This window comes from Talpa occidentalis, unplaced genomic scaffold (assembly GCF_014898055.3).
Source record: "Talpa occidentalis isolate TD23 unplaced genomic scaffold, MPIMG_talOcc4v2.1 talOcc4.12, whole genome shotgun sequence".
In the NCBI taxonomy this organism is placed as follows: Eukaryota; Metazoa; Chordata; class Mammalia; order Eulipotyphla; family Talpidae; genus Talpa; species Talpa occidentalis.
Genome location: NW_023601212.1, coordinates 70,369,875 through 70,395,314, shown reverse-complemented (window position 1 = coordinate 70,395,314; position 25,440 = coordinate 70,369,875). Strand labels below are relative to the sequence as shown.

The window sequence follows — 25,440 nt, the reverse complement described above, 5'->3', positions numbered from 1 at the left end:
TTTGCAGGCCTGGACAGCACCTGCTTGCGACTTTACTCTTCAGGTACATCAAGTCTGGGCAGGAGCCGAGTGAGGTCATTCGCCTTGGGCCCAAGGGGCGTGGTCAGTGTCGGGACCCAGCAAAAGACGGGGCATCTCCAAAGCCTGGAGAGATGAGAAGAGGAAGCCTCGGTGGAGGGGAGGCTGAAGGTGAGCAAGACTGGGGGTTGAAGGAGGGTCCCCCTTACAGACATCTGCTCCCTGGAGGAGGCCCTGCCTGCACCTGTCCGTGGAGGTCTTGTCTATTATAGGAACCTCTGCTTAGCCTGGTTTCAAGGACACCAACACCACCCTCTCCCCACTTTTCCATTCTCTTCCCCAATCCGGCCCCGGGAGAGCTCCAGTCCTCTCCTAGTCCTCGGTACCTCCAGGGAAGGTAGGCCTTGCCTGGGACACTGTCCCTCCCTTGATGGCTGCTCACCTGCCCTACCTTTCCCCACTGTGGGACCTGTGGGGCTACTAAAGCTCCCTGTGCCTCAGTTCCCTTTGGGGTAGAGCTAATAATGCCACCTGTCCTATGGAGTTATAGCAATTTAACATGCCGGGCACACTATGCTCCACTGTGCTGTCATCACTGTGGCCATGCTCTGTTCTTCCATGTTCTGGGGGATCCCCACGTATAGCATGTGTCCCAGCACACGCTGTAAGCATCCAGGGTTTGTGATTCCTTTGCACAATCATAATACACAGCACATAGCTTTATCTCTGAATACACCGCCTCAGACTGTAACTGTTTCTTTACCTGTCTGCCTCGCTAACTCACTACAAAGATGGCCTCCCCAAGGGTAGAGGCATCTTTTCTCGGTATCTAGTTGAATGGCTAGTTCAATAACCTCAGTAGGCACCCAATAAGTGCTTTCTGGATGGATGTTGAATGAATCTCTATTCATTCAGGAAGATTCCCTCCTTTTTAAGATAGCAAGGGTTTCCCTACCTCCCTCTCAGATTGAAAGGTGACATGCAAACGTTTTTCAGACTTTATTCACCTGTAAAAAACCTCACCCATACTACAACCAGCCAACCAGCAACCCCCACTACATGTACACACACCCACACACACACACACACGCGCGCGCACACACACACACACACACCCCCCCAGACCTACGATCCCCAGGGGCTAGCACACACATCTCATACTAAGCCCACTATCAGGGCTTGTGCCTGAGCACCAAAGGGGCAGGACAGTGCCCCATACTGGAGCTGGATCTTGCTGGCCGCCTCCTTGGCAGGGTTTTGTGTCTTCATCCAGCCTTCTACCTGGGGCCTTCACAGCAGAGTGGCCTGCTCAGGGTGGGGGACCGGCTGTCGGTAGGCTGGTAGTCGGGCTCTCGTAGCATCTCGGCGGCGACGGAAGGCCAGGAACTCCTCTCGAAGAGCAGCACAGCGGGCCTCTGGGCCAGGAGCATGGGCAGTGTTCAGAAGGCAGCTCTCGTCTGGGGTCTTTGCACCTGCAATAGGGCCAAACATTGAGAGGAAGGAGTCTTGAAGCTCCCAGGGTGACGACTCCAACCAGGTGCTCTCCAGTGCCTACCAGTGCAGACAAGCCAGGAGAGCAGAACAGAGAGCCTGGGGCCACAGGAGACTGGGGACAGACTGGGTCAAAGGCTGTGGGGGCTGGGATAGCTAGGCCAGGGATGCCTGCCTTTCTGGGAAATCACACACCTAGCTCTGGCTCAGTTTCAGAGCGGAGTTGAGGGTCAGCTAAGCCCAGATGCAGAGTTTCCAGCAATTCCATGTCCCCAGGAAATTCTGAGTCCCATTCATAGTTCTCATCCACAGACGTGTTCCTCCTGTGTAAAGACAAATGTGTGGTGTGAGTGGAAGATAGAAGCTTAGGTCACCCAAATCAGGTTGGTTAGTCTTTCTTTCCCCTGAAGAGCCCTGGACCTCAGCAGAAGCTTCTACAGGAGACAAGGTCCATTAATCCAGGGTAGGGTGGAGCAGAGGTGAGGGCATTGGAAGGGTGGGGAGAAAGCCTGACATGACAGGGCAGGATAGGGGCCGAGACGGGGTGGTCAGGGACCGCCCTCACCTCTTGCTGACCGTGATCACATGTTCCCTTCGGGGCCATCGCTCAGGGCCGCTGGCCCAGCTGCTGGTGTCTCCTGGAGGTGGGCTGAGGTAGCTGCCTCCCGCAGAGGGGGCTGTGGAGGGGGGCCGCAAAAAGGAGGCACTGCCCCGCCCGCTGCTCTGGCTGGTGAGGCTTCCCCGGGGGGCAGCAGGAAAGAGGCTTGGCAGAAGCCGCTCCCTCAGGGTCCAGTCAGTCAGCGCTGTGTAAGCAGGCTCTGGAGCTGCTCCAGGAAGCATGGCCCTGGGTGCCACAGGGGGCGAATCCAGGGGGTGCAGGAGAGATGAGGTGGGGCAGGGCCGAGTATCCATGTAATCTGGGGTCGGGGCAGGTCCGGGCTCCTCAAAGGGTGGCCAGTCCCCATCCACGTTCATCTCCCGAAAGAAGGGCAGGCTCAGGTATTGGAGCAGGCGTCCTGGACCTGGGAGGGGACTGGGTGGGACTGCAGGAGGGGGCCCTACGGGGCTGATGTCTTTGATGCAGAGGGGCTGGGGCAGCCCGCTGGGGCTGCTGCTGCTGCAGTCGAAAGACCTGGCCTGACGCTGGGCTGCAGTGCGAGGTTCCACGGGCTCAGGACCTGACCTTTCTTGGGTGGTCTCCACGTTGGGTTCCATCACAAAGCGCCCATCTGGTCCCCGGCAAATAGGCTCCAGGGGTAGGGGGCCCCTGCTAGGTGGAGGATCTGGAGGTGGGCTGGGGGGCCTGGAGGGCTCCCCCCACAGCAGACTCTGGCGCAGGCTGGGGGCGGGGGAAGCCTGGAGCTTCAGCTTCACCACACTGTCAGGACTGCCTGAGCCGGGAGCAGAGCTGGCGAGGGACAGGAGTGGGTCTATGGTAGGGGGCCAGTCCCCCTCCCAGGAGCCAGTGTTAGGTCTTGAGAGCGTGCAACAGAACAGAGTTAGGGGAAGCAAGCAGACATGAACCCCTCCATGGTAGAAGGATGGGAAGGAGGTACAGGATCACTGGACCGGCCACCTCCCTCTCACTTCTGGCCCCCATCCTAGTCGCACTGGGAAACTGAACACTGACATGTGAAGCCAGAAAGCAGAAGGAAGACAGGAGAAGGCACAGGTACTTACTGTGGAGTTGATTTCCGGGGAGGAGAGAAGATAAGGGGTGGATCTGTCAGGGCAGGAGAACCTGAGATGACACAGGCAAAACCAAGGCTCCCCACCCCAGGCACCAGACCCTCTCTGCCGGACTGGAGCGGGCAGGATGGATGTAGGGCCACGGGCTGCCAGAACCTGGCACACACGCGGGTTGCATCCTCTCCCTGGCACACGAGCGGGGGAGGGGGGGGCGGAACCCTCCCGGGGCGGGGTCTCCTCGGCCCGAGGCGCTGGGGGGGGCGGGTCTTCCCCTCGGGGCGTGGCCTTCAGGGGGCTGGGCTTCCTGGGGCGGGTCTCCAGCTCTACCTTGGCGGAGGCGCTTGCGGCGCCGGCGGGCCGCTCTGCGCCGGTTCATGAGGCAGGCGGCCAGGACGCTCACCAGCACAGCAGCGGCCAGGAAGAGGACTCCACCCAGCACACCAGCCAGCACCGGCTGAGGCAGGAGGCCCGGCAGCTGTGTGCGGGACGGGTACACCTCCAGGCCTGGGTGGGGGGAGACGATGGAGGAAGGGAGGGTCGGTGCCAAGGCTGAGCAGGCTCTGGGTACCCCCAAAGCCAGTGATCTGCCTCCCCCAGGTTCGCACCTGAAGTGGAGATGTTGGCGGTGTTGCTGGGACCGCTGACATCGCTATCTACGAAGGCCACTAGGCGGAACTCGTAGAGAACATCCTGGGGAAAGGTCCCCCGAGGGGGTCAGGTCCAGCCAGTCAGGTTTGGGGAATGGAGCAGACAGCTAGGACAACCCTGAAGCCCACCTCCCCCACACACCTTTATAAGTCCTGGAACCAGCAGTTGCGTTTCTGTGCCAGCCACTGCCCGGTCAAGCACCTCCCAGCCCTGGGAACCTTGACGCCCCTCCAGGATATAGCCATCCAGCCTCTCAGGGATCAGCTCTGGGGGATCCCAATGCAGAAGTACCCCTCGGGGGGTCCTCACTGCCACCAGGCCCCGAGGAGGGGACAGAAGTGGCAGCATCTCTGTAGGGGGATGCCTGGGAGCAGCTGGTGTGGTAGGAAGCCCTGGATGGGACAGACAGGCAACATAAAGATAGGATTTGCAATGCCCCCTGCCCCCAGCCTTTTACTCCCCTGGCACCCAGCCATTCTCCCAGGGCCCCTAAAGATAACCTGGTTCATCTTACACAAACCCTTCTGAACAAACTGCCCAGCACCTCTGCCCTCTCCCACCCAGATCCTCCACATCCAGGCCTTCGCAACTGCCCTTCCCCACATTTGTCTGCTGTACTGGTGGGGGGTCTCACCTTCAGGTGCAGACAAGACAATCTCACTGAATGGCCCACTTCCCAGCTTGTTCTGAGCAAGGACACTGAACTGGTACTGGGTGTGGGGCTGCAGCCCTGGCACCAGCAGATAAGCAGCCCCCACGGGCACTGCCAGAGACACCCAGTCGTGGTGGGCTCGGTCAGGACGTTTGGCCCTAGAGGACATGAGATGATGGGGGGCACTTTATGAAATGAGAAGACCAGGAGGGTTAGAGTCCAGAGAGTCCTTTCCTTCCTCTCAACCTTCCAATCTCAGGCCAGAACACCTAAGATTTCAGGAGCTGGGGGGGAGGAGCAGAGTTGGGGAAGGGCTGGAATGCAGGAATGGGAGAAAGAACAGAGGGCAGATAAAATCAGGGTGGGGAGAAAAAGGTGGGGGTGGTCACTCACAGTGGGGTGTACCAGACGCTGAATCTCTGCAGATAGCCTCCATCAAAACCTGGCTCCCAGGAGACATTGGCACTCTTGGGCAAAGGCACCACGGACACGTTGGTGACTGCATGGGGACTGGTGCCTGGTGGAAGGGATGGAGGGTCAGTGGTCAGGCCCCGGAGGGAAGGTGAAGAAGTAAAGGCAGTACCAGACCCCTGTCCCCTGTGCCATGTGGATTCCTCTAGCCCCAGCTGGCTGTGCCAGCTATCTACTAACCCAGCACGTAGACATTTGTGGAGGTAGCCACGTGGGCCACGGCATTGCTGGCGGTGCACTTCCAGCGTCCATGGGCCTCCTTGGTCAGCGGTCGTAGGATGAGGCTGTTGTTGCCGTCTACCTGGGCCTGGCGCTGCAGCCCCTGGCCCACCTACAGAACCACTGGTCAGCCTGAGGACATACCAGCCACCCCTCACCAAGGGTGCTACTCATGACTCTAGGCAGCCCCACTCCCCCCCATCCTGCCTCCAATAGCCCTCTCCTTCCCATAGGGTCAGGGGCACAGAAGCAGGGGTATCACGGGCATGGGTACAAGCAGAGTGGGTGGGAGCCTTACCTTGGCCCAAGAGATGGTAGGAGGAGGGTCTCCATGGGCAGAACAGGGGATGAGTAGCTCTCGCCCTACTTCCTGGAAATATTCCTCTTTGGGCCGTTCTATAAAAGCTGGGGGAGCCTGCAAGCCAGAGCTGGCATTGGAAGGGGCCTCTCACACTGCTATCCCCATCCTGGATTCCAGACTCCCCAACTCAAATCTCCATCCTCACTGTGTCTCTAGTTCTGTCTGTTCCCAGGAGAGTCGGAGGACAATGTGGGGCTAAAAGGCCTATAGAGAAGCATTCACCTCCCCTTGGCAGTCTATCCTTTTCCCTGCAGAGAGGGAGGTAGCTTGGTCAGGTTAGAGAGTGCTGGGGTAGGCAGGGCCACCCTCTGTGGCTAAGCTGTGTGTCCCATGTCTCATTTCTGCCACAGAGGCCACCTTGGGCAGCACAGACTGGGGAGCCCTCTGCATACACATCAGCCCCATAGCCTCACCTTGAGCAGCACACGGGTCACGGGGGAGGGCCCTGCAGTTCCAAGACTATTGTAGGGAGTGCAGGAGTACTCTCCCAGGGCGTCCTCGTTCCCCAGGGCAATGATCAGTGAGCCTTCTGGGCCTTGGGACCAGCCGGGGAACTGGAGGGAGAGGAGTGAAAAGTGAAGGGACTCAGCAGAGCCAGAGGAGCCACAGGGACAACCGGGGAGGAAGATATGCAGAGGACACGGGATTCTCCTTCCTTTCTCTGCCACCACCAACCAGTGTAACACAGCCTCACTCCCTCAGGGGGCGCCAACCCAGAATACAGTGTGAATGGCGCCCCCTGGTGCTGAGCCGTGTGGGACTCCCTGCCTACTGGAACCTCTCCTAATTGTCCCCCCAGCACCGGGAATAAATTCAGCATCTTCCACCCCAAACCAGTTCCTTTTCCTACCTTTGCTATTTCTACATAAAGACTCCTCTGTCCTGGCTAACACTAGACGCCTCACTGCCTCGTCCTCAAGCTGACCTCCAGGGAGGGCCTTTGTCTGAGCGAGGCCCGTCTTCAGGTGCTTGCTGAGTCAGACGTCAGGACCTCTCACCTACACCATTTCAACAGCCTGCGACGGCTCGCAGTGTCCGCACTCACCCCCCCCACTCTGCCGACCAGCTCTGCTCCTGCTCACACCTCTGCTGCAGGTTGCGCTCAAACCTCCCTCCTACAGCTGACTTTAGGTGTTTTTTTTTAAACACTGAACAAAAATATATTGAGTACTACAATTGCAGAAGCCCCGGGGACACCAGGATTCAAAGATGCAATACCAGCCCACAAGGAATTTAGTCTTTGCAGATGAACGAAAGATCCCAATCAGCGTGGGATGAGGTCATGTTAACTTGGCATCCGCACTTCTTCCTGTGAGCCCCGACCTGTCTTTCCAGCTTTCTGACACCAATCACGTCCCCAGGGGCCCTGGGGCTCCCAGCAAGCTGGGCGTGGATCACAAATGCCATGCAGTCTTCCCCGCCTCTGGGCCCTGGTTCCTGCCTGCGCCTGCCCCCCTTCCCTAAGTGCTTGCTGCATCCCTGGCCGTCTTATCCCCTAGGCTGCCCCTGCTCCCTGAGCAACCCCACACAGCACCGGGTAAGAGGTGTAGTAGGCTCCCCAGTCACCCAGTTGAATTAAACTGACTAGAATGACACCAAGTGAAGCCCTTCCTCCGCCTGCTCCCAAATCTGTACCTTGTCTAGTCGCAGGGCCTGCCCATCCTTAGTCCAGCTGACAAAGAGTAGCGGGGGGTTGGCACGAGCTGGGCACTGGATCACTCCCCGCATGCCTATGGGCAGGGGTGTCTCGGGAGGCATTGCTGTTACCTGGGCTGGGTCTGGGGGAAGCAGAGGCAGACGGTGGGCGAGAAGCAGGGGCTGGCCCTGGGGACTAGAGCATGCTAGGAGGGCATAGGGTTGGGCTTACAGAGCACAGTGAGGTAGGCGGACGCCGAGGGTGGGTGCAGGAGGCCATTGCTGGGCACACAGGTGTAGCGGCCAGCATCATCGGGCTGTGCTGCCTGTAGCCGCAGGCTGCCATCCACTAGGATCCGCACTCGGGCCTGCAGGCGGCTGCAATGGGACATGTGGGAAGGGCTCAGGCTCTGCTCAGTCAAGAGGCCCTTCAAAGACAGCACCCAGACCCCACCTCTACTCCCCCGGGCCCCACCTAATGTGGAAGACATTGATGCTGTCTTGGAACCAGGTGTAGGTAAGATTGGCGGGGTAGGCCTCAGCCCGGCAGGCCAAGGAAGCATCCTGGGAGGCATTGACCGTGCTGTTCCTGGGGGGCACCACGATGACCGGGGGCCCTGTGGGGGAGCACAAAAGGAAGGAGGCTCAGCCCTAGTCTTCCCATCTGCCCTCTGGAATGCTGGGCTGGTTGCTACAAAGCCTTGCTGAACCCCTTGTACATAATAAAATTTCCTCTTCTCCCCTAAACAAGCTCTTCTTCCCCAGTTCTCCCTAATCCACCAGTGACAACCCATTCACTCAGTTTATCCTCCTGAGAAATTGTTGGGACAAATGAATGTTTTGACTTTGCTGATTTACCCTTTGTATCCTTCATCTGTCACATCTTAAATTGCCTCTACCCTAATCCAGGTGCCCAAACCTTACCAAGACTCAGCGGCAATTCCTGACTCCAGGCTCCCCATCCATACAGAAATGCCCCTATGGCCCAAGAACCCGCAACAGCTCCCTCTCCTGCCATGAGAAGCTCAGTCTATGGACGGTGACCCAGCCCTCCATGCCTGGTCAGCCATCTTTCCCTTGCCAGACCTCCGAGGTCTCAGGTCACTGGGCAGCTTGGTGCACCCAGATTAGGCTCATTCATGTCCACCTGCCCCTACTATCTGAACCCCAGATGCAGCAGGCTCTGGGGGCACACTGCTTTCTGCTCAGCACCTGACTGCACCTCCCAGCATCCCCACAGTGCCTGCTGTGGTGGGCACTCGAGAGATGAAGAAGTGAAGATGACAGTGAGGCAACTCACACAAGGTTGGCATGGAGGCAAGACTCACATTCAGGCTGCCCCTGGCACCAGGGACTGCACCCAACCTGCCTTCCCCACAGCACCAGGTGAGCAACACTGCCCAGTCCTCCTTCCCATGGGGATGAGAGGCCCCATGAAGGTAGATCTGGGCCTTCCACTCCCAGCTTTTCTCCCAAAGGGAAGGTCTTGCCAGGACCTTCTATGACCCATCACAGTGCTTGGTGCAACCTGATTTAGTTCTTGAACAGTCCTGGGAGGTCAGCATGGGCCTTGTCATATAGATGAAGTGACTGAGGCTCAAAGGGATTCCACATACAGGGTTGAACACCAGCACCCAGCCCTTTCCAAGGGTGACACTGCAGGGCACTATCTGCCTATTTGTCCTGCAGATTCTCCAAAGTGAAGATGCTGGTGTTAGGCCGCAGCGCATGTTGGTAGCGCATCTCTCTCTCTCTCCATGCCCATCTCCTCCCCACCTCAAGGTACACCCCCACATCTCAGCCTTCTAACAGAATCGCCTTCCTGCCACCCCAGACAGCACCTAGCACCAGCAGCTGGGTGGCATGGGTGGCGCTGCCCTCAGTGCTGGAGGCCTGGCAGGTGTAGACACCGGAGCTGCCTCGCTCCACCTGTCGGATCCACAGCGTCCCGTTCTGCACCTAGGAGAGGGGAGAGGGAGGAGGAGCGAGAGGGAGGGGGTGAGGAGGGGAAGAATGGGTTAGGAGGGCAGGGGTGAGTGAGGAGAGGGTGGATGAGGGAGGGAAGGCAGGTGATGGGGCAGGTGAGGGGGAAAAGTGAGGAAGGACGGGGCAGGTAGGGGTAGATGAGAGAAGGCAGGGACTGGTGAGTAGGGTTCGGTGAGGGAGGGCAGGAGCGGGTAAAGGAAGGGGGTGGTGGTGAGGGAGGCCCCCACTCCTTTTGCCTCTGATGGATCAGATCCTGCACTCCCAATGATGGCTGACAGAGGGCAGCATCAGCCCACTTCAGGGGTGCCCTACACAGCAGCTCCTAAGCCCCCCCACTCCCAATCCCAGGTCTCACCTGCACCTGACCTTGGACCTGGCCCAGGTCCTGTCCTCGGAGCTTCCAAGTCACCTGAGGCTGCGGGCTGCCACGGGCTACACAGCGCAGCGTCAGTGGCTCTAGCTCCCGCACCTCCAGCACCTGGGGGGGTGTCTCCAGGAACCTCGGGGGCGCTGTGGGGGGAGAGGCAATGAGGCCAACAAAGGAGCTCTCAGGCAAAGAGCGGGACCCCAGGGTCCAAGCCAGCTCAGGACTGTGCACCCAAGCAAATGGAGGCCATGTCAGACACCCCGCCCCTATGTGGCCTACAGGGTGGCACCAAGTGGGAAAGCAGGGTGCCCTTGGAAGAACATCGTTTGGAAGGCTGGGAGCCCTCTTCTATACTCAGCTCTGTCCCTAATCTGTGACCCAGACACTTCGTCTGTGAAACAGGAAAAACTGTGACCTTCTGGCTTCCAAAAGCTGACAGAGAATCAGGAGGCAAAGGATTAAATGGCATTGAAAAAACTGAAATGCTACGTATGTGAGCTGTTCTAGGGCACAAGTCCCATCCTTCCCCCTCCCACCACCCTCCAGGGGCACGGGAGAGAGAGGAGAGAGGAAGGGGAAGTCCCAATACAGAGTTTGGCTACTGACAGGATTCAATATGAAGAACTTACAGGCGAGGTAGGGGAGCGAAAGGGGTAGGTGAGGTGCTATCAGCAAGGGAGGGTCATGGGAGCTAGTCTCCTCCCACCAAGCCAGGGGCCCCTCATTCTTCCCCCACCCACCCCGGGGGCTCAGCTTCATACAGTTGACTGTGAGGTGCACCCAAGAGCCGTTGATGTTCTCGTCCTCAGGGTGCTGCTGGTCCAGGAAGAGCACCCGGCACTCATACCAGCCCTGGTCTTCTGCCCGGAGCCCCTCAATCTGGAGGGAGGCCCCCTTCTGCAGCCGGACTCGCCCTGGGGAGGAGCCTTGAATCAGTGGTGCTGGAGAGACCCCTTGGGAGCTCAACACCCTATGCACACCGTCACTCTCAGAGGCCAAGAACAGACTGTCCTTCTAGGTCCCCCTGAGGGAGAGCTGCAGAGAGGCACAGAAGGGGTGGGGTCACTAGAGCTAATCCCTGAATCAGCCCCTGAGATCCCTCCTGCCATTCAGCAGCTGCGCCCCAGTGTAGCAGAGAGAAAACCAGATGGGCACTGGGTGGCCAGACTTGAGCCCGTCATGGGTACATTTAGCACACAGAGCTCGGCCATCCCAGCTCCAGTACTGTGGGCAGACATGCGAGAGACTTGCTCCATGGACTCGGCCTCACAGTTCTCCCCAGCATCCAGAAAGCGCCTCCTGCCAGGGGGACTCTGTTCCTGCAAACCTCAGCAGGTTGGGGCCTAAGCAGGGACTCAGGCCGCCTACCAATGCCCCTAATACTGCAAAGCTATTATCAAAGGCCTAAGCGTCTTAGGGTGGCAAGAGTCCAGCCAGTCAGTACAGCAAGGTCAGCAGCCTCCTCGCCCTGACCCTCATGCCCCAGGCATCAAGAGGGCTGATTGCCCAGAGTCCACAAGGCCACAGGGCACACGGACACACACCAAGAACCACCCTCAGTCCACATCACACCACCCTGCTTAGTCTGAGGGCACCTCCACGCCCCTCAACACCCTCCCCTGTGTGGCGCTAGCACACAAAAAGCTTCATGGGTCCCTGCGGGGCAGCCAGAGAGGCTGGGAGTGCAGCTCTGCTGTGTACCCCTTGAGCAAGTGGCTTAACCCCTCCCCACCTGTTTCCTCTTCTGAAAGGAGTAAAGAAAGTCTGGGTAGGTGGAGGGGGCATACCAGGGGGAAGGAAGGTGGCATGGTGCTGGGCACCAAATAAGTGTTGAGCAAGTGAGTTTGAGATTTGAAATCAAAGCCTCACAGGTCCTGCCTAACCCCACCCTTCCCCTGATAATACTCCCCACACCCCACTGCATGCCAGTGAATAGCCCCACCAGGCACCAAACTACCCACTTGTAATGATTCCTCTCCCCAGCACCCTACACCCACCCATTTAGTAAATCTTTTAAATCCTACCCCCCAAATATCTGTTCTTTCCCTGTGATGGCCCCCTGGCTTGTTCCCGCAGCATCGCTTACCTGGGCTATAGGTGAGAGGAGGCACTCTCTCTGCCCTACTCATTTATGGGCTGCCCTTCCTCCTTGGCCTCCAGCAGGGACAGATGACAAGCCCCCCAGAGCAGTGCCCATCCCAACCTGGAAGCTGCCCTTCCTAATGCCAGAAGTTCTGAGCTGTCCCTGAGTTGTACAATTCCTCATTTCCCCCTTCCCTTGTAAATAAATCTTTTATTAACCTTTTGTGTGTGCCTGCAGCGGAGTATTAAGTCCCTTTGAAGCGTGTGGGTGAGGACCCAGTCAGGCAACCCGTTTTATATGGGGCTGCCCTGTAACACCTGCACCTCCCACGCTGTCCGGTCTGCTTCCCCTCTACCTAGGGCCATTGTTCCAAAGTGTGCTTCAGCCTGCGGTTTCCCTGATGGGAGTGGGGAAGAGAACAGCCAGGGGGAGGCCTCTGGAGGACTGACCACAGGCTTTATCTTCTAAGAAAACATGTCAGCACAGTCTACAGGGGCTCCACATGTGCCAGATATGTCAGCATCAAGTCTGCTTTTCTTATTGAGGAGCAGAAAGCTGTGAAAGCATTGCAGGCACAAGCATACAGTCAGAAAGCTAAATTGAAAATGAAAACTTTTTTGAGTTTAAAAAAAAAAAATGCAATCCAGGGGTTGGGTTCTCTCAGATGGGTGGACCAGCTAATGAGCATGGTGCTTAAATCCCCACCTAAGAGATATTAAATCCCCACCTAAGAGATAAGCATGGGTCTTACAGGTAAATATTTAATGTTATCACACCCGCCACCAACTAATTACACTGATCTGCTGGCCTGGGGCCCTGCAGACTTAGGCCCCAACTTCTTTGTCCCCCCCATAGCAGTTCCTCACTGCAGATCTTCAAGTTTGCAGGGAAGGCAGGCAAGGGAAGGGAGACTGACCCCAAATATGGGCCATGAGACACTAGGCATTTTGCTGTATTCTATCCTCTCAAGATTCCACATAGAGGAAGGACTTGGGCACTCAGCACTGGGCACTTTTGGTGTCTCTCATGGGAGGTGCGGGTAGCTCATGGGCAACAGTTCCAAATGGTTGCTGGCTAGACATCCAGTAAATACACTCTGTCCCCAACTTTCCTCAAACATCTGGACGGTGGGACTTATGTCACACAACGGGAAGATGGCTCTGGGCAGGTGGCGCTGAGCCTCCTGGGGTCACCCTCCACTGCAGGGTCAGAGCCCAAAGGGCGCTAGATCTCCCACACGCAGGGGCAAGGAAGCAGGAGACAGCATCTGTCCTCTCAAGCCCTCTGACAGCAGGACTCACACTCAGTGGTGCTCCCTGTGCCCAGTCGTTCCAGGAGACTGAGCAAGAGAGGACAGAAGGACAGAAGCATGACTACACAAGGGCTTAAAGGATAAAAGGCATAGAAGAGATGACTGGAGGGAGCAGCAGTGCTCTAAAATGGAGACTGAAAGAACTCATTTTTGTCAAACAGCTCACGACAAGAGAAAGCTCATGTCCCTTCTTTTGTGTGGGGTATCTTGAAGCTCCCAAGAATGAGACACAGCATGAAAGCCATAGACCAACAGCTGTCCCAAGGCCTGGAAGGTCTGGAAGAATCGGTCTGCAATCCATCCAAGGGAAGTAGAGCAGGATAAGGTGAACCGCCTCCTCCAGACATCTGGCCAGCCTCCCAATGCTGTGCTGGGGCCTGGTGGACAGTAGCCGACTGGTCCTACCTGGTCTCACACTGCTGGTCACCACTTCGGTACCAGTCTATAGAGCCAGTGTTCTCTGCTAGATGCTTCCAGACTCTGCAAAGACTTCAAAGACTGGACACTTTCCCTTGAGTGAGGTTCCCGAAACTCTAAGCTCTCTCGTGCTCCATCCTTCCCACCTTCCAGGCTCCCAGAGCCCCCCTCTACTCCTTGCACTTGCAGGGCCTATGACAAGACAGCATTGTCTTAGCAACCACCTCCCTTGCTTAGCAACTGCGGTGGAATCCCCGCAAAAAGGTCACTCCTTCTGGGCCTCCCCGGTGGCGCAGTGGTTGAGTGCTGGGTTGCGAGGCTGCCCTAAGCCTCTGCGGTGCCGGTTCGATCCCTGGCTGCTCCCGGCCACTGGAGGAGGGTCCCACAAGGCCCGCAGACATCTCCTGCTGCCCGCTGCTCCCCTCAGCAGTGTACTTCGGTCCTTCTGCCTGCTCTGCTCCCCACTCTGGCTCTGGTGAATTCTCTCACCCTCCCACACTTCTGACTGTACCCAGTGCTTGTATAAATAAATAAATAAATAAATAAATAAATCTTTAAAAAAAAAAGTCACCCCTTCTGCACTCCAGCAGAATCAAGGTAGTTACTGGCCGCAGCGCCCCCTCCAGGCCCTGAGCCTACCACCCATCTCTGACCTGACCAGCAGCTGGGGACTGGGGGAAGGGAGAACAAGACCTGGAGCTTACTACTCACAGCCCTGGCAGCTCAAAGGAACAGCATACAGAGAAGCCCCACAGGGGGAAAAGAACTAGAGTTCCTCTGGCTTTCTCTGCCTGCTGGACCCAAACAGGAGGGAAGGGGAAGCTCAAATCTTCCTGAAGTCTCTGGAACCCCTTCTCCCTGCTCCTCCCCCTGCCTCCCCAGTCAACCACAGCTAGTCTGCCAGCTCAGCCCAGCCCAGCCCCTCCCAGGCCCAGCAGGCAGAGGCAGGGAGGGGGCTGGCAGGCACAGCAGCAGCTTCTCTGCACTGGTCCTAGATGGGGCCCCTTTCATCTGTTCTCATGGGCTTGTGTAGACACAAATGCTCCCACCAGGCTGTCTGCCAGCAACTGCCCCCAGTTTGAAAATAAACCTTCCCTTCTGCGGCACCTGCCCCAGCCTCTGCCCCAGCCTCCTCCACCGTCTGCTCAGCTTGCCCCGAGAGAGGGCTCAGCCAATCCTCAGGCTTCTCCCAGATTCAAACTAAAAGGTGGGCCCCTCCCCCCTTCAAGGCCTCCCAGATGGCCTTTCCCAGGGGTTTCTCCTTGGAAGAGCAGGCAGCCGGGATCATCTTTGGGTTCTCCCACGTGGTCCTCGGCACCCTGCATTAAACCACTAGGATCATGGCTCCATCTGAATTAGGTGGAAGCTGAGCCTTTCCAGGGAGCAGCTGGGGTGCAGGAGCGGCCCCAGAGAGGCCCATGCACTATTTTAAGTCTGCACAGGAGCCACCTGGGGCAGCAACACAGCCCAACCCATTATCTACTGATTTCTAAGGCATCTAGTCTCCCCAGCCCCGCTGCGTGCACAGGTTCCCCTGTGCTCAGAATCAGGCTGCACCCCCACAGGAGAAGCACACAGATCCAACCACACTGCAGCCCATCAGCTCACTCCCTGAAAACCCCCAAACTAGCATTGAAGATAGTGGGGGTGGGAGGGTGAGCAGATAGAGCCAGTGACTAGAAGAGGGCTAAGGGAGAGGCAAGGGGTGATCAAGACGGTGTGTTGGGGGGGGCGCTTCACAATGAGATCTAGGAGGAGCAATTAGAGAATGGGGATGGGCACTTGGAACAAGGTTGAGGGGTTTCCTTTGGAACAGAACATGTGGCGCTCTAAACACACAGCTATAACATGCTGTGTGCAAGTGTACGTGTGTGCCTGTGCACGTGTGTGCGTGTAAATGCAGGAATCCTTCTGTAATTAACAGTGCTGGGAGCAAAGCCCCGCTTGCAGGCACACCAGTGGTCAAGAAGAGGCCTCAACCCCCCTCCCCAACTCCAGCTGACTTTGTGGAGATGCCTCCCTTCCTCCCACTGAGGATAAGTCTTACCCACGTAATCAGGGTCGATTCGGGGAGAGTAGAGGCCGAACTGGATGAAGATGGGGAGCAGAAACCCAAAGCGCAGCCACTCGATGACGTGAAGGGGGGGCCGGCCAGCAGGAGGCAGTTCGCAGCCCAGCACCGCACTCTCCCCAGCCCGGCCCACCACGGAGACCACCTCAGGCTTCCCTCGACCTGCGGGGTGGGTGGCAGGAGGGCATATTTTCTGAGGGCTCCCTGGGAATTTGTGAAGTGAGCAATCCTGCCCCCCACCCTCATCTGCTCACAGGGAACCGGGGCAATGTCCCCCCACCTTCCACCCTACCCCAGGATAAGGGGGCTTCTGCGCCCAGGTGTCCTCACCGTCAGCCCCCTGGCCGATGAGCAGGCTGAGAACGGCCAGACTGAGGCACCAAACCATAGCCCAGCCGCCTGCCCGCCGGCCCCTCCCGTGCAGGGCCCAGGCGGAGGGGCCCGCGATGCAAACAGCCCAGCAGGCCCGGTCAGTCCTTCTGGCCAGTAGCAGATTCAGTTCTCTCTTCAGGACAGTTAAGGCTTGGCCGGTGACCACAGATGGAGCCTCTCCCCTAGACCGGGTCTAAACACAAAATGCAAGGCCATGTCCAGTTGGCCAGTGTTGGAAAACAGACGAAACCCACACTCAGAGAGAGAGGAGGGCAAAGGAAGAGAAAGAGGGGGAACAAGGGGTGAAGCCACTCAGATCAGAGACTGAAGAGGAGGCTGGAGGAACAGGAGAATGAGGGCATGTTGGGGTAGGGGAGCCAGAGAGGTGAGGTCACCGTGGAAGCAGAAGGGGAAAGATCTCAGGAAAAGCCAAAGACTTCTGGGGATACCTGGGTTACTAAGGTTCTCAGAAACCAGGCAGGAGGACACAGGGGCTCTTATACACTCAGAAAAAGAACTCTCAGAAAGTAAGAGCCCACAGTCTGGCCTCCTCACTCTCCTCTTTCCTCAGTCCCAATGCTATTAACAAGGCCAGTGCCATCACCTCCCCCTCTGTGACAAGGACTTGGGGATCCAGAGAGCCTTCCCCAGGAGCACAGAGTCCATCCAAGGCAAGCCTGGATTAGAACCCCCAGGAAGTACCCCCCAAGCCCCCACTCCCCATCAATTCCTTGCCCCAGTTCCCCAAGCTCTGAACCTGAAAGCTGGTCTTCTTCCCCTCAGCTCCCAACACAGCTTACTGCAGTGAGTGAGCTAGGCACTGGGGGCTGGGGATGGGGGAGGCCACCCCTACCTGCTGGTAGGGGGCCAGGCAGCTTCTTCCAGGTCTGGGCAGGTCCTGAGCCTGCAGCTGGCTCCACCTCTCATGCTGCTGCCAGACAGCTCTCCTCCCCAGACACCACAACCCAAGTGCAGCAGCAACCCCAGTTCCTCCCCTAGCTCCCTCCAACTGGGATGGGGATGGGGATGGGGTAAGGGGTGGGTAGGGTCTGCCAGGTTCATCCTTCTCCAGCCCCAGGGGCAGGTTCGGAGACTAGTCCCTAGCATGTACAAAGCCAGTCCCAGAGCACGGAGGGTAGGCATTCCTGACTGTCCCAGAGCTCCAGGGCAGTGGCAGTGAGTTAGGGCACAGGAGAGCTGCCTTGGGCCGGGTAAATCCCAGCAGGCTCTGCTCTGCAGCCTTCACCCCACTCCTGGCCTCAAGGGTGGTGACCCGTAAGAAAACATCCTTTTTCCCTGGCCCAATCTCTCCTCTACCTGACAGCACCCTGTGTCTAACTCCCTACAACTCTCCAGCAAACATCCCTCTGCTTCCCACTCCCGGAGCCAGCTCCCCAGCACCTCCCCGACAAATCTCTTTCTGCCTGGAGAGGAAGGAAGCCAAGGTCCCTCCTGGCTTGGCTTTCCCATAGCCTTAGCAAGCAGGTATCCCCAAATTCCTCTGCCTTTCCTAAGATCATGCAACTCCTTTGCTTCTACTAAGTCCTCACCTTGTTGTGCCTCCCCCACAATTCGGTATCCCTATTCCAGTTACCCCGACTTCTCACAGCCCCCCATTCCCATTTTTCCGCACCTGATCTCCAGCTGCACCAGGTTTTTTATGCCTCAAGGAACTCCCTGCCTTCTCCTCAATGCCCCCCTCCACTGCCCTCTCCCCCCAGCCATTCCCCCTCGTCTCCTGCCTCAGCACACAATGCACTCTGACACCCACCCCTTCCACAATGCACTCTGACACCCGCCCCAGTGCCCTTCTCCCTTATTTTCTCCGGACCCCTACTACTCCTCCTTGCTTTTGGAACCTACCAAGAATCCCTCCCCAAGCCCACCGCCAGCCCTCCCGCACCCCTTCAGTTCTCCCGGAACCCCCAGCCCACCAAGAATTCCATTTCACTCTCCAGGTCCTACCCCGCGAAGAACTCCACTCCCACCCCACGACGCCGCGCTTTTTGCTGTCCCCCAGAACTCCGCACTGCCCCCCTCACCCCGTTCCATCCCGATGCGCCCCCGCCCTCACCTCCGCCAGCAGCGCTCAGGCCACACAATGGGGGGCGGGCCCGCCTCCCGCCCTGCGCCCCGCGCCCAGTCGCCTGGAGACGGCCAATCCCCTCCCGCGGCCGGGGGACCGCGGGCGGGCGCGACCCCGAGCCGCTTGGGAGTTGTAGTTTCGGAGCGCGGGGCGGTGCATGTGCGCTCGGGTCGCAGGGTGGAGCTCTGGTCCCCCGAGCCGCACCTCCCGCCCAGGTTGGGACCGAACCCCCGGCCCAGGGGCACTTGGGCTGCTCCCGGGCGTCGTCCCCAGTGGACCTGCCCCCCACCTATCCCGCCCCTAACCCGCTTAGGGACCGACGGTGGAAACCCGAGCCGGGGCGGGAGCGCCTCCTCCCGGGGGATCCACCGCCCCAGGCTGCTCCGATCTCGGCCGGATCCCCCTCCCCCGGTTCTCTGGCCCGACTGGAAATACCTGTCTGCGTGGCGGGCGCCCCATCCTGTGCAGGCACCGCCCACAGTGCACTGGGGGAAGGCTGCGCGCGGTGAGCTCCCGGCGCAACACCTTGAAGAACAGGCCCCGAGAGGAGTGAGAGGCGGCGGGACATGGACATCCACAGAGGAGACATGAATAGATGAGCATTTGCGGGATCCCTGAGGCGCCAGACCCTGGACAAGTGCTTTTTGACCCTTATGTAGCCCACACGGAAACCCTGGGAATTAGGTACACGCCGCAAAATGGGGGTCCCGGAGCACAAGGACCTGGCCTGAGACTTCCCATCCCTGACCTGGAGTCAGATCCAACTCAGACTTCATCCAACTCCCCTGTGAGACTTACTCCCTTGGTACTGTGTAGACCTGCCCTCAGAGCTTTCCATTTCCTCGCCCCACCCAGCCCTAGGGATGCTGCCTCCCCAAGCCTTCCTGCCAGGCTCAAAGCTGACAGTGTTCCTGTCCAGGTGCACACTGGTGTCACCCAGTCTGATTCCTGACTCAAACTAGAGCACCGGGCCCTGAATCCTGGGATGATAGCCAGGGTAGCAGGTACAAAATGGGTCTACCTGCTGCTCACAGGTACCCTGCCCCAGCCTCCCTCCAGTGCTCCCACAGCCCCAGGGACCACATCCTGACGGGAAGCTCACCATGCCTGCCTGCTCCATCTATAGTGATCCACACTGGTGGAAAGTTCTTCCCAGTGGAAGCAGCAGGTGCATTTTACCCAGCCTTAGATGAACAGGGTAGAGGGGGTGAGGACAGGTATGGTCTCACCCACCATCCCTTCTGCAAATTCTCCCAGAGAGGCAGCTTTCAGTATCGCCTCCCCTAGTAATACACTGACTTATTGTTGATGAGGGAAAGCACCTCAGTGGACCTGGCACTTCATGAAGCAGGTCAGGCAGCGTGCCCAGGAAAGATGTCAAGGTGCAAAGCATTCTTTACCTCCTGTCTCCTCAGCAACATGCTGGAAAGACCTCCCTCCCCCATGCTCAAACGGGCTCTACCTCCCACCTCCTGCCTAGGCTTTCATTTCTGCTGTCTCCAGGGCTTTCCTGACGATAAACTCATCTCATTTGCACAGTAGAATAAGTTTTTATAAATTTGGGATTTAAAATAGTTTTCAATTTTTAAAAGTTTATGATAGGGTCGTTCTTTCTAGAAGCTTATTTTGTGGCATTTATTATTGTCATTTGGACTCAGATGTAGCTCCACTTTTTGTAAAAAAAAAAAAAAAAAGGAACGTAGGCCTACAAGTTGTTTCCTATCCATGCCAAAAGTGAAATTGGATAAAAATAGTTCCTAAGGCTCCAAACTAAAGATTTTCCTCTGGGTTGTCGTGATCCATAATCATTACCCTCTGGGAAAGTTTATTCAAACAACTAAGATACTACCACCCACATTTTCAGCTTGTTACCAGGAGATCAGAAAGGTTGTCAGTGAAGGACACTGCTGAGCACATCCAGGCAGCACCACGGCCCCATCTGATCAGAAAAGAGTATGGTTTCTAGAAGATTGTCACCTGGCTGTTTTCTATCCCACTGAGGCGCTGAGCTCCATGGAGGGCCTGGAGCTTGTTCTGTGCATCGCTGAACCCTGACTCCAACCCGGTGCTTATCTGTCAGGGGGCCTGCCATCCTTTCCAGCTTCCTCTTTAGCACTGTTTTATCACCCTGCAAGTGGGCTGCAGAGTTCCCTGAGCTCTTCCTCCAAGCCAGGTACTGGGATTGTCTTCTGAATGGCTGCATCTTCCTCGCCTGGACTCACTGCTAATCAAGGCCAGGGCTCCTGTTTACCTCTTGGCTCCAGCTGGCCCTCCCTGCCTCCTCCATCATGCCCTGTCCTGTCCCCTCTAATCATATCTTTACCAGCCACAAAGAGCACCCAAGGGCAGACAGTGTCTGCAGCCTCCTCAGTGCTGGCTCAGGGGCTTAGACAGTACCCACCCACCCACCCCCATCTCAGACAGAAGGGGCTACAAACATCAGGTGGTGATTAGCCACTGTCTTGGGGGGCTCAGCCTTCTTTTGGGTGCCCTGGGCTACTTGAGGGCCTCAGTATTTCTCCAGCCAGAGACTGGCTGTGAGAAGAAGGGACTTGGACCAATTCCAGGGAGACCCCTGTGCCTGCCTTAGAAGGCATTCATTCTTGTTTACTTTCTGGGTATCTGACTCTGCATGATAAACAACTGGCCTTGTGTGCAAGATGGATCCCAGCTGGTCATTTCCAGTCCATCTTTAGATTAGGGACTGCAGACCCTTTTGAAGGAGTCAGAGGAGTGAGGGACTGGGGCCAGGAGGCTATGGGACAGTCAGCCTCAGGGCCAGGTAGCAGGACAGTCAGCCTCAGGACTGGGACTGCCTCCTGTGAGACTAGGGCTCAGGCCCTCAGGAGTAGAGAAAATGTTACCAGACCAGCCTTCGGAGATCTCTTAGGGCTCCATCTCCAGCACAAAACCTACACAGAAGCCACACTTACCTCCTGGCCCTGCTCCTTTCCAGAGCAAAGGCCCTGACTCTTGGCCTCCAGTCAAGGGGGCTGCTAAGATCCCTTCCCCTGGGGATCATGTTTACCCAAAAGCAGTGTCCTCCATCACCATAGATTCCCCAAGACCTCCCTCTGCCTGGCACAGTTTTCATATTCTTTTTCTTGGAAGGCCTTTTGGAGATCCACTTTCTCTACTCAGAAAGGGGAAGGAGTTATCTTCCTCCTAGTCTCCCACACACTTCTGAAACCCCCGCCTCTGTGGTGCCAAGGGGCCCCTGGGTCAGGCCTCTCAAACAGCTCCAACCAGCGGTCCCCATGCCTGCCTCCCCCTCAAAGTGTGTATCCCCGCGGGAAGGTGCTGTGGCTCAGCGGACACTTGCTGAACAAAGTGTCCCAAGCCAGAGGCGAGTAGCAGAGAGAGCTGGCCCAGCCCAGTGCTGTCCCCACCTTGCCTATCCCATCTCCCCCAGTTCATTCACTGTCCAGTCCTTTAGGTGACTCCCCAGCACACACACACATGCACACCCACAAACATACACACTCACATGCATGCACACAGACCCACACAGGAACACACACATGCACACACAACACGCCAGAGCGCCTGCAGTAATACCTGACAGGGAGAATGAGGGTGGCTTTAGCAGGGGCATGCCAAGTCTGGGGGAGGAATTTGGCTGATCATGGAGCTTGGGAAAGAACAAGAACTTCAGATCAAGGGCATTTGCAATGGCGGGGTAAGGGGGTGATGAAGGGGGAAAGCATTTATCCAGGATAAGAGTGCAGAGAAGTCTGAGACACGGAGGCCATAGAGACAGATGGGACACGCTAGCATCACAGAGGTCACCCCCTGGAGAGGCACCGGGGTCCTGGCCATCGGGCACAGGGAGGAAAGGTCACAGGGTTGCTCAGACCCAGAGGGACTGTGCGGGGCACTCAGGGTGAGTCTCCCTATGCAGGACAGCCTCCTGACAGAGCAGGTGCATGGGGGCCGGGGGGTTATATCACCCCGCCTTCAGAGGAGTAGGAATGATGGCAGAGGAGCCTCCGCACCTGCAACCTCCCTTAGGAGCTCACGTCAGTGGCTCAGAGGCACTTAGTTAAAGTGTAAATGAAATGTGTGTTGATGGGGAATAACAACATGCCAACACCTCGTTGTGAACAAGCCTTTAGACTGCCTTTCCCCGAGGGTAGGCTGGGTAGTGTGGGCTCCTGAGGGAACAGAGACCCCAGTAAAGAAGGGTTTTCCGGTCTTCTGGGAAGAAGAGCCGGGATCTGGGACAGAAGAAGGCAGGAGAGGGGCTCAAGGCTCGGGATTTGCCAGAGCTGCCCAGGGAAGGACCTAAGGCAGTTTCTCTGAGGCACAGGTTCTTCACTCGACTTTATTGACAGTCTTCCCTCACTCTGTGTCCCTTGGCCACACATCATTCGCCCCATGAGAGGACAGGAAGGGGCCCAGGGGCATCAGGGCAGGCTAGGGCCCAGCTTGTCCTTCTTTCTCAGCCTCATTCTATTTCTCCTGAGTTTCTTCCCCTCCGGCATCTCACGTCTCACCCAGCTCCGGCTGAGCCAGAGCCCCGCGGCCAGCATCGCCAACAGCACCAGGAGGAGCAGCCCTTTGGCCAGGATGCAGAAGGGCCCTCCAGCCTTCTGGGAAGGACAGCCTGGATCTGGGACAGAAGAAGGCAGGAGAGGAGCTTGCCATAGGGAGGGGCAAAGTCCACACGGGCAGACTCCTACCCCGAATTCCATACACACAGCAGTCTCAAGTTCATAGTCAGCTGCAGTTCCTTCGCAAGTGTCTGGAAATGCGTATTCTACTCACAGAGGCTTAGGAACTGAGGGAGCAAGTGCAGCTGAGCAAGAGAAGAACAGATCTTTGGAAGTGGGGAGCACAAGGAAAAGGGGGGCAATCCAGGGATCTAGTCTCTGCAGAAGAGCAAGTTTTGGACTCCCTGTGCTCTCCAGGGAAGCGCTGGGGGAAGTGGCGGCTCAGGGGCTGTACCTGCACAGAGGAGTCTGCCAGAAATGGGACGAGAGCTGATGCTGCTGACAGTGTTGTTGGCCTTGCAGGTGTAGGAAACGGCTTTGTCCCCAGGCCTCCAGAACATGTTGAGGACAGAGCCTTCGTGGGTGGTGTTGGTGCCGTCCTCCAGGGACACCCAGCTGTAGGTCACATCATGGCCTGCCTTCTCCACAGAGCATGTCAGGGACACATTGCAGGAGATGTCCCCCAAGATCTCCATGTTCACAGTGATCCGGGGCTCTGACAGGCGCCCTAGTGAACAAAGGCCCTCTATGTAATCATGTGTGGGGTCTGCTCTCCTAGCTCCTCAACCTGGGGTATCATTGCCACCTCCTGAGCCCCTTCACCTAAACAAATAAAACCAATAAAACCCAGTCACCACAGAACCTCTGGCTCCTGACAGCTGCTATGTGAACAGGGGCGCCTTTGGCATCTTCAAGTTCTCCTTTGTAAAGACCTTCTTTCTCTCACCCTTGCCCCCACTTCCTTCCAGACCTATTCTGTCTCCTTGATCCAACAACAACATGAGCACCCTTCCCAGGGTATTTAGTTTCATCCATTCATCCTGGAATCTGCAGATTCCAGGTAGGGCATCAGTCAATGAGACAAATATTAAGAAGAAATTTGGGGGCCCTCCCTGGGGGCGCAAGGGGTTAAGACGCAGCCTATGAAGCTGTCTGCAGCCTCTGCAGCACGAGTTCAATCCCCCGCAAGGAATCTACCCACATGGCGCAGCAGACCTCCCCTGACTCGCCCGCTGCTTCCCTCAGCAGTGTATTTCGGTCAATCTGCCTGTTCTGTTCCCCACTCTGTCTGTGGTGAATCCTCTCACCCCCCCCACCTCTGGCTGTACCCCAGCTCTTGTATGCATAAATAAATCTTTTAAAAAATGAATTAAAAATACTTATTAAGAAAAAGAAGAAATTTGGGTTCAGATAGGAGGCATGTGCCTTCAAATTGCACAGAGAAATGCAGGTGGCATCCACCCCCAGGATGCAGAATATCACTGGGAGAGGAAGGCCCCTGGAGGTATGCACACCACCCCCCTCTCTGGCTGGGTACCTCCTCAAAACAGCCTCTCCCAGGTCCTGCTGCTCTGAGTCATTTCTGTGGCTGCAGCTCAGACCAGAGTGGGGGACAGTGGACCTGCCCTCCTTCCTGTCTAGGTCCCCAAACCATAACCTGAGTTCTAAGACCCAAATCCTTTGCATGGGAAGCTTAGGAGAGCCAAAAAAGAGGCATGATTGGGTCCCAGACCAAACTCACAGTAGACGTGGAGTTCATAGCGCTGTAGGATGACGAGCTGGGATGTCCTTAGGTTGACCTGTGCTTGGTAAGGCCCTGCGTCCTCCATGCTCAGGTTGCTGATACGCAGGGAATAGCTGGGGTCCAGGTGATCCACGCGGTCCTGGTAGCGCAGGTCATACAAAGTGAAGGTGCTTGGATGTGCCTCGGTCCGGGGCACTATCTTGGCAAGCTCCGTGGAGGAGGACCAGATGATGCTCTCAACCTCTTCATTGGATGGTATTTCCAAGGGCAGGAGGATGGATTCCTGAAGAACCCCAACTACATCAATGGGATCCACATCATCTCCAGAGTCCCCTTTGGCTGCAGTTAAAGGAAGAAAAAATGGAAACAGCTCAGTTGGTGTCTCTGGGCTGCTGAGCCTGGCAGGGACCAGTCTCTATCCCAACTGGTGCAGCATCTCTGGCCCCCACGCTCATTCCTGCCTTCTGGCTCCAGTGTGTCTGACTAGAGCACCTCCAGGGGATGGGCATCCATCACACTCCTGCCATCCAAACACCCCCTGCTCTTGCTGTTGGGGCTGCTCCCTTCCCACATGCCAGGTCTGTGCATTTTTGGATTCTGCTCTGAAGCTTCACTTTTTTTATATATATTTATTTATTCATGCATACAAGAACTGGGGTACAGGCCAGATATGCAGGAGGGTGAGAGGATTGGAGACAGGAGAGGTCTGCCGCGCCATGTGGGATTCTTGCCGGCCGGCCAGGATCAAACCCGCACTGTAGAGGCTTTGGACAGCTTCACAGTGCTGCGTTCAGCCACCTGGCCTGTGCCACCAGGGGAGGCCACTGAAGCTTCACTCTTTGTCTTGTCTCCTCCAGAGGAGCTAAAGCTCACAGCCCCACAGTGAGGGCATTGTGGTCCAAGACCAGCAGAATGCAGGCAAGGTGGGGGACAGGGCTAGACACTGCCACCTGGAGCTAGGCCCACTCACCGTGCTGGAGCAGCCAGAGGAGGAGCAGCCACCGAAGGGCCTCCATGGTAGCAGCCCGTGTAGTGCAGCAGGTGTGGCCTGGTCACCTCGGGCCTGTGAGGATGAGGAGCACTCAGGAGGCTGCCTGAGATAGTGAAAGTGAGGCACCAGAGTTCCAAGGAAAGGAAATGGTTTCTGTCCCATCCCGGCTAGCAGCTCTACTTCCTCCATCCCCAAGAAGCTCCTCCCTGGCTTCTCAAGTATAGCGTGTCCACTGACTCATTCTTCCTGTCCACCCAAAACAGCTCAAACCCCAATTCCTAAGTGAAGCCATCCCAGGCTTGCACCCTCTGTGTTTTGGACCCCCGGATGCAAT

The 25,440-nt window shown here is 57.1% G+C and overlaps 2 protein-coding genes across 7 annotated transcripts; both read right to left on the bottom strand.

The window, feature by feature from the left end:
* Window positions 1-1,010: 1,010 nt before the first annotated feature.
* On the bottom strand, window positions 1,011-17,909 carry IGSF9 (immunoglobulin superfamily member 9). 6 transcript variants are annotated; one of them, XM_037506685.2, is made up of 21 exons: window positions 17,867-17,909; window positions 15,751-15,985; window positions 15,397-15,582; window positions 10,299-10,451; window positions 9,526-9,680; window positions 9,026-9,143; window positions 7,660-7,801; window positions 7,417-7,562; window positions 7,185-7,327; window positions 5,963-6,103; window positions 5,487-5,603; window positions 5,150-5,300; window positions 4,892-5,015; window positions 4,481-4,656; window positions 3,988-4,238; window positions 3,804-3,888; window positions 3,526-3,702; window positions 3,190-3,232; window positions 2,075-2,917; window positions 1,705-1,832; window positions 1,011-1,490 (listed from the first exon to the last, which is right to left on the bottom strand). In XM_037506685.2, exons 2-21 carry the CDS (start codon window positions 15,806-15,808, stop codon window positions 1,309-1,311), a joined length of 3,519 nt encoding a protein of 1,172 aa, XP_037362582.1. In that variant the 5' UTR covers window positions 15,809-15,985; window positions 17,867-17,909; the 3' UTR covers window positions 1,011-1,308. The 6 variants fall into 6 exon arrangements, with proteins under 6 accessions (XP_037362582.1, XP_054549520.1, XP_037362583.1 ...); XM_054693545.1 differs by lacking the exon at window positions 17,867-17,909 and adding an exon at window positions 17,758-17,773; XM_037506686.2 differs by lacking the exon at window positions 17,867-17,909 and adding an exon at window positions 16,646-16,822.
* Window positions 17,910-22,275: 4,366 nt separating this feature from the next.
* LOC119240104 (SLAM family member 9-like) lies at window positions 22,276-25,131 on the bottom strand. Its single transcript, XM_037504467.1, is given in 5 exon segments — window positions 22,276-22,490; window positions 22,826-23,098; window positions 24,113-24,419; window positions 24,421-24,454; window positions 25,082-25,131. Coding segments are annotated over 5 exon segments (870 nt in total). The 3' UTR covers window positions 22,276-22,284.
* Between the last annotated feature and the right edge of the window lie 309 nt (window positions 25,132-25,440).

Coding starts and splice junctions, on each gene's coding strand:
- IGSF9 (XM_037506685.2), bottom strand. CDS start 15,808: ATGGTTTGGTGCCTCAGTCTGGCCGTTCTCAGCCTGCTCATCGGCCAG. Junction 7,328..7,416: donor CGCCTACCTCACTGTGCTCT/GTAAGCCCAACC, acceptor TGCTTCCCCCAG/ACCCAGCCCAGGTAACAGCA. Junction 4,239..4,480: donor TGTCTTGTCTGCACCTGAAG/GTGAGACCCCCC, acceptor TGTCCCATCCAG/GGCTTCCTACCACACCAGCT.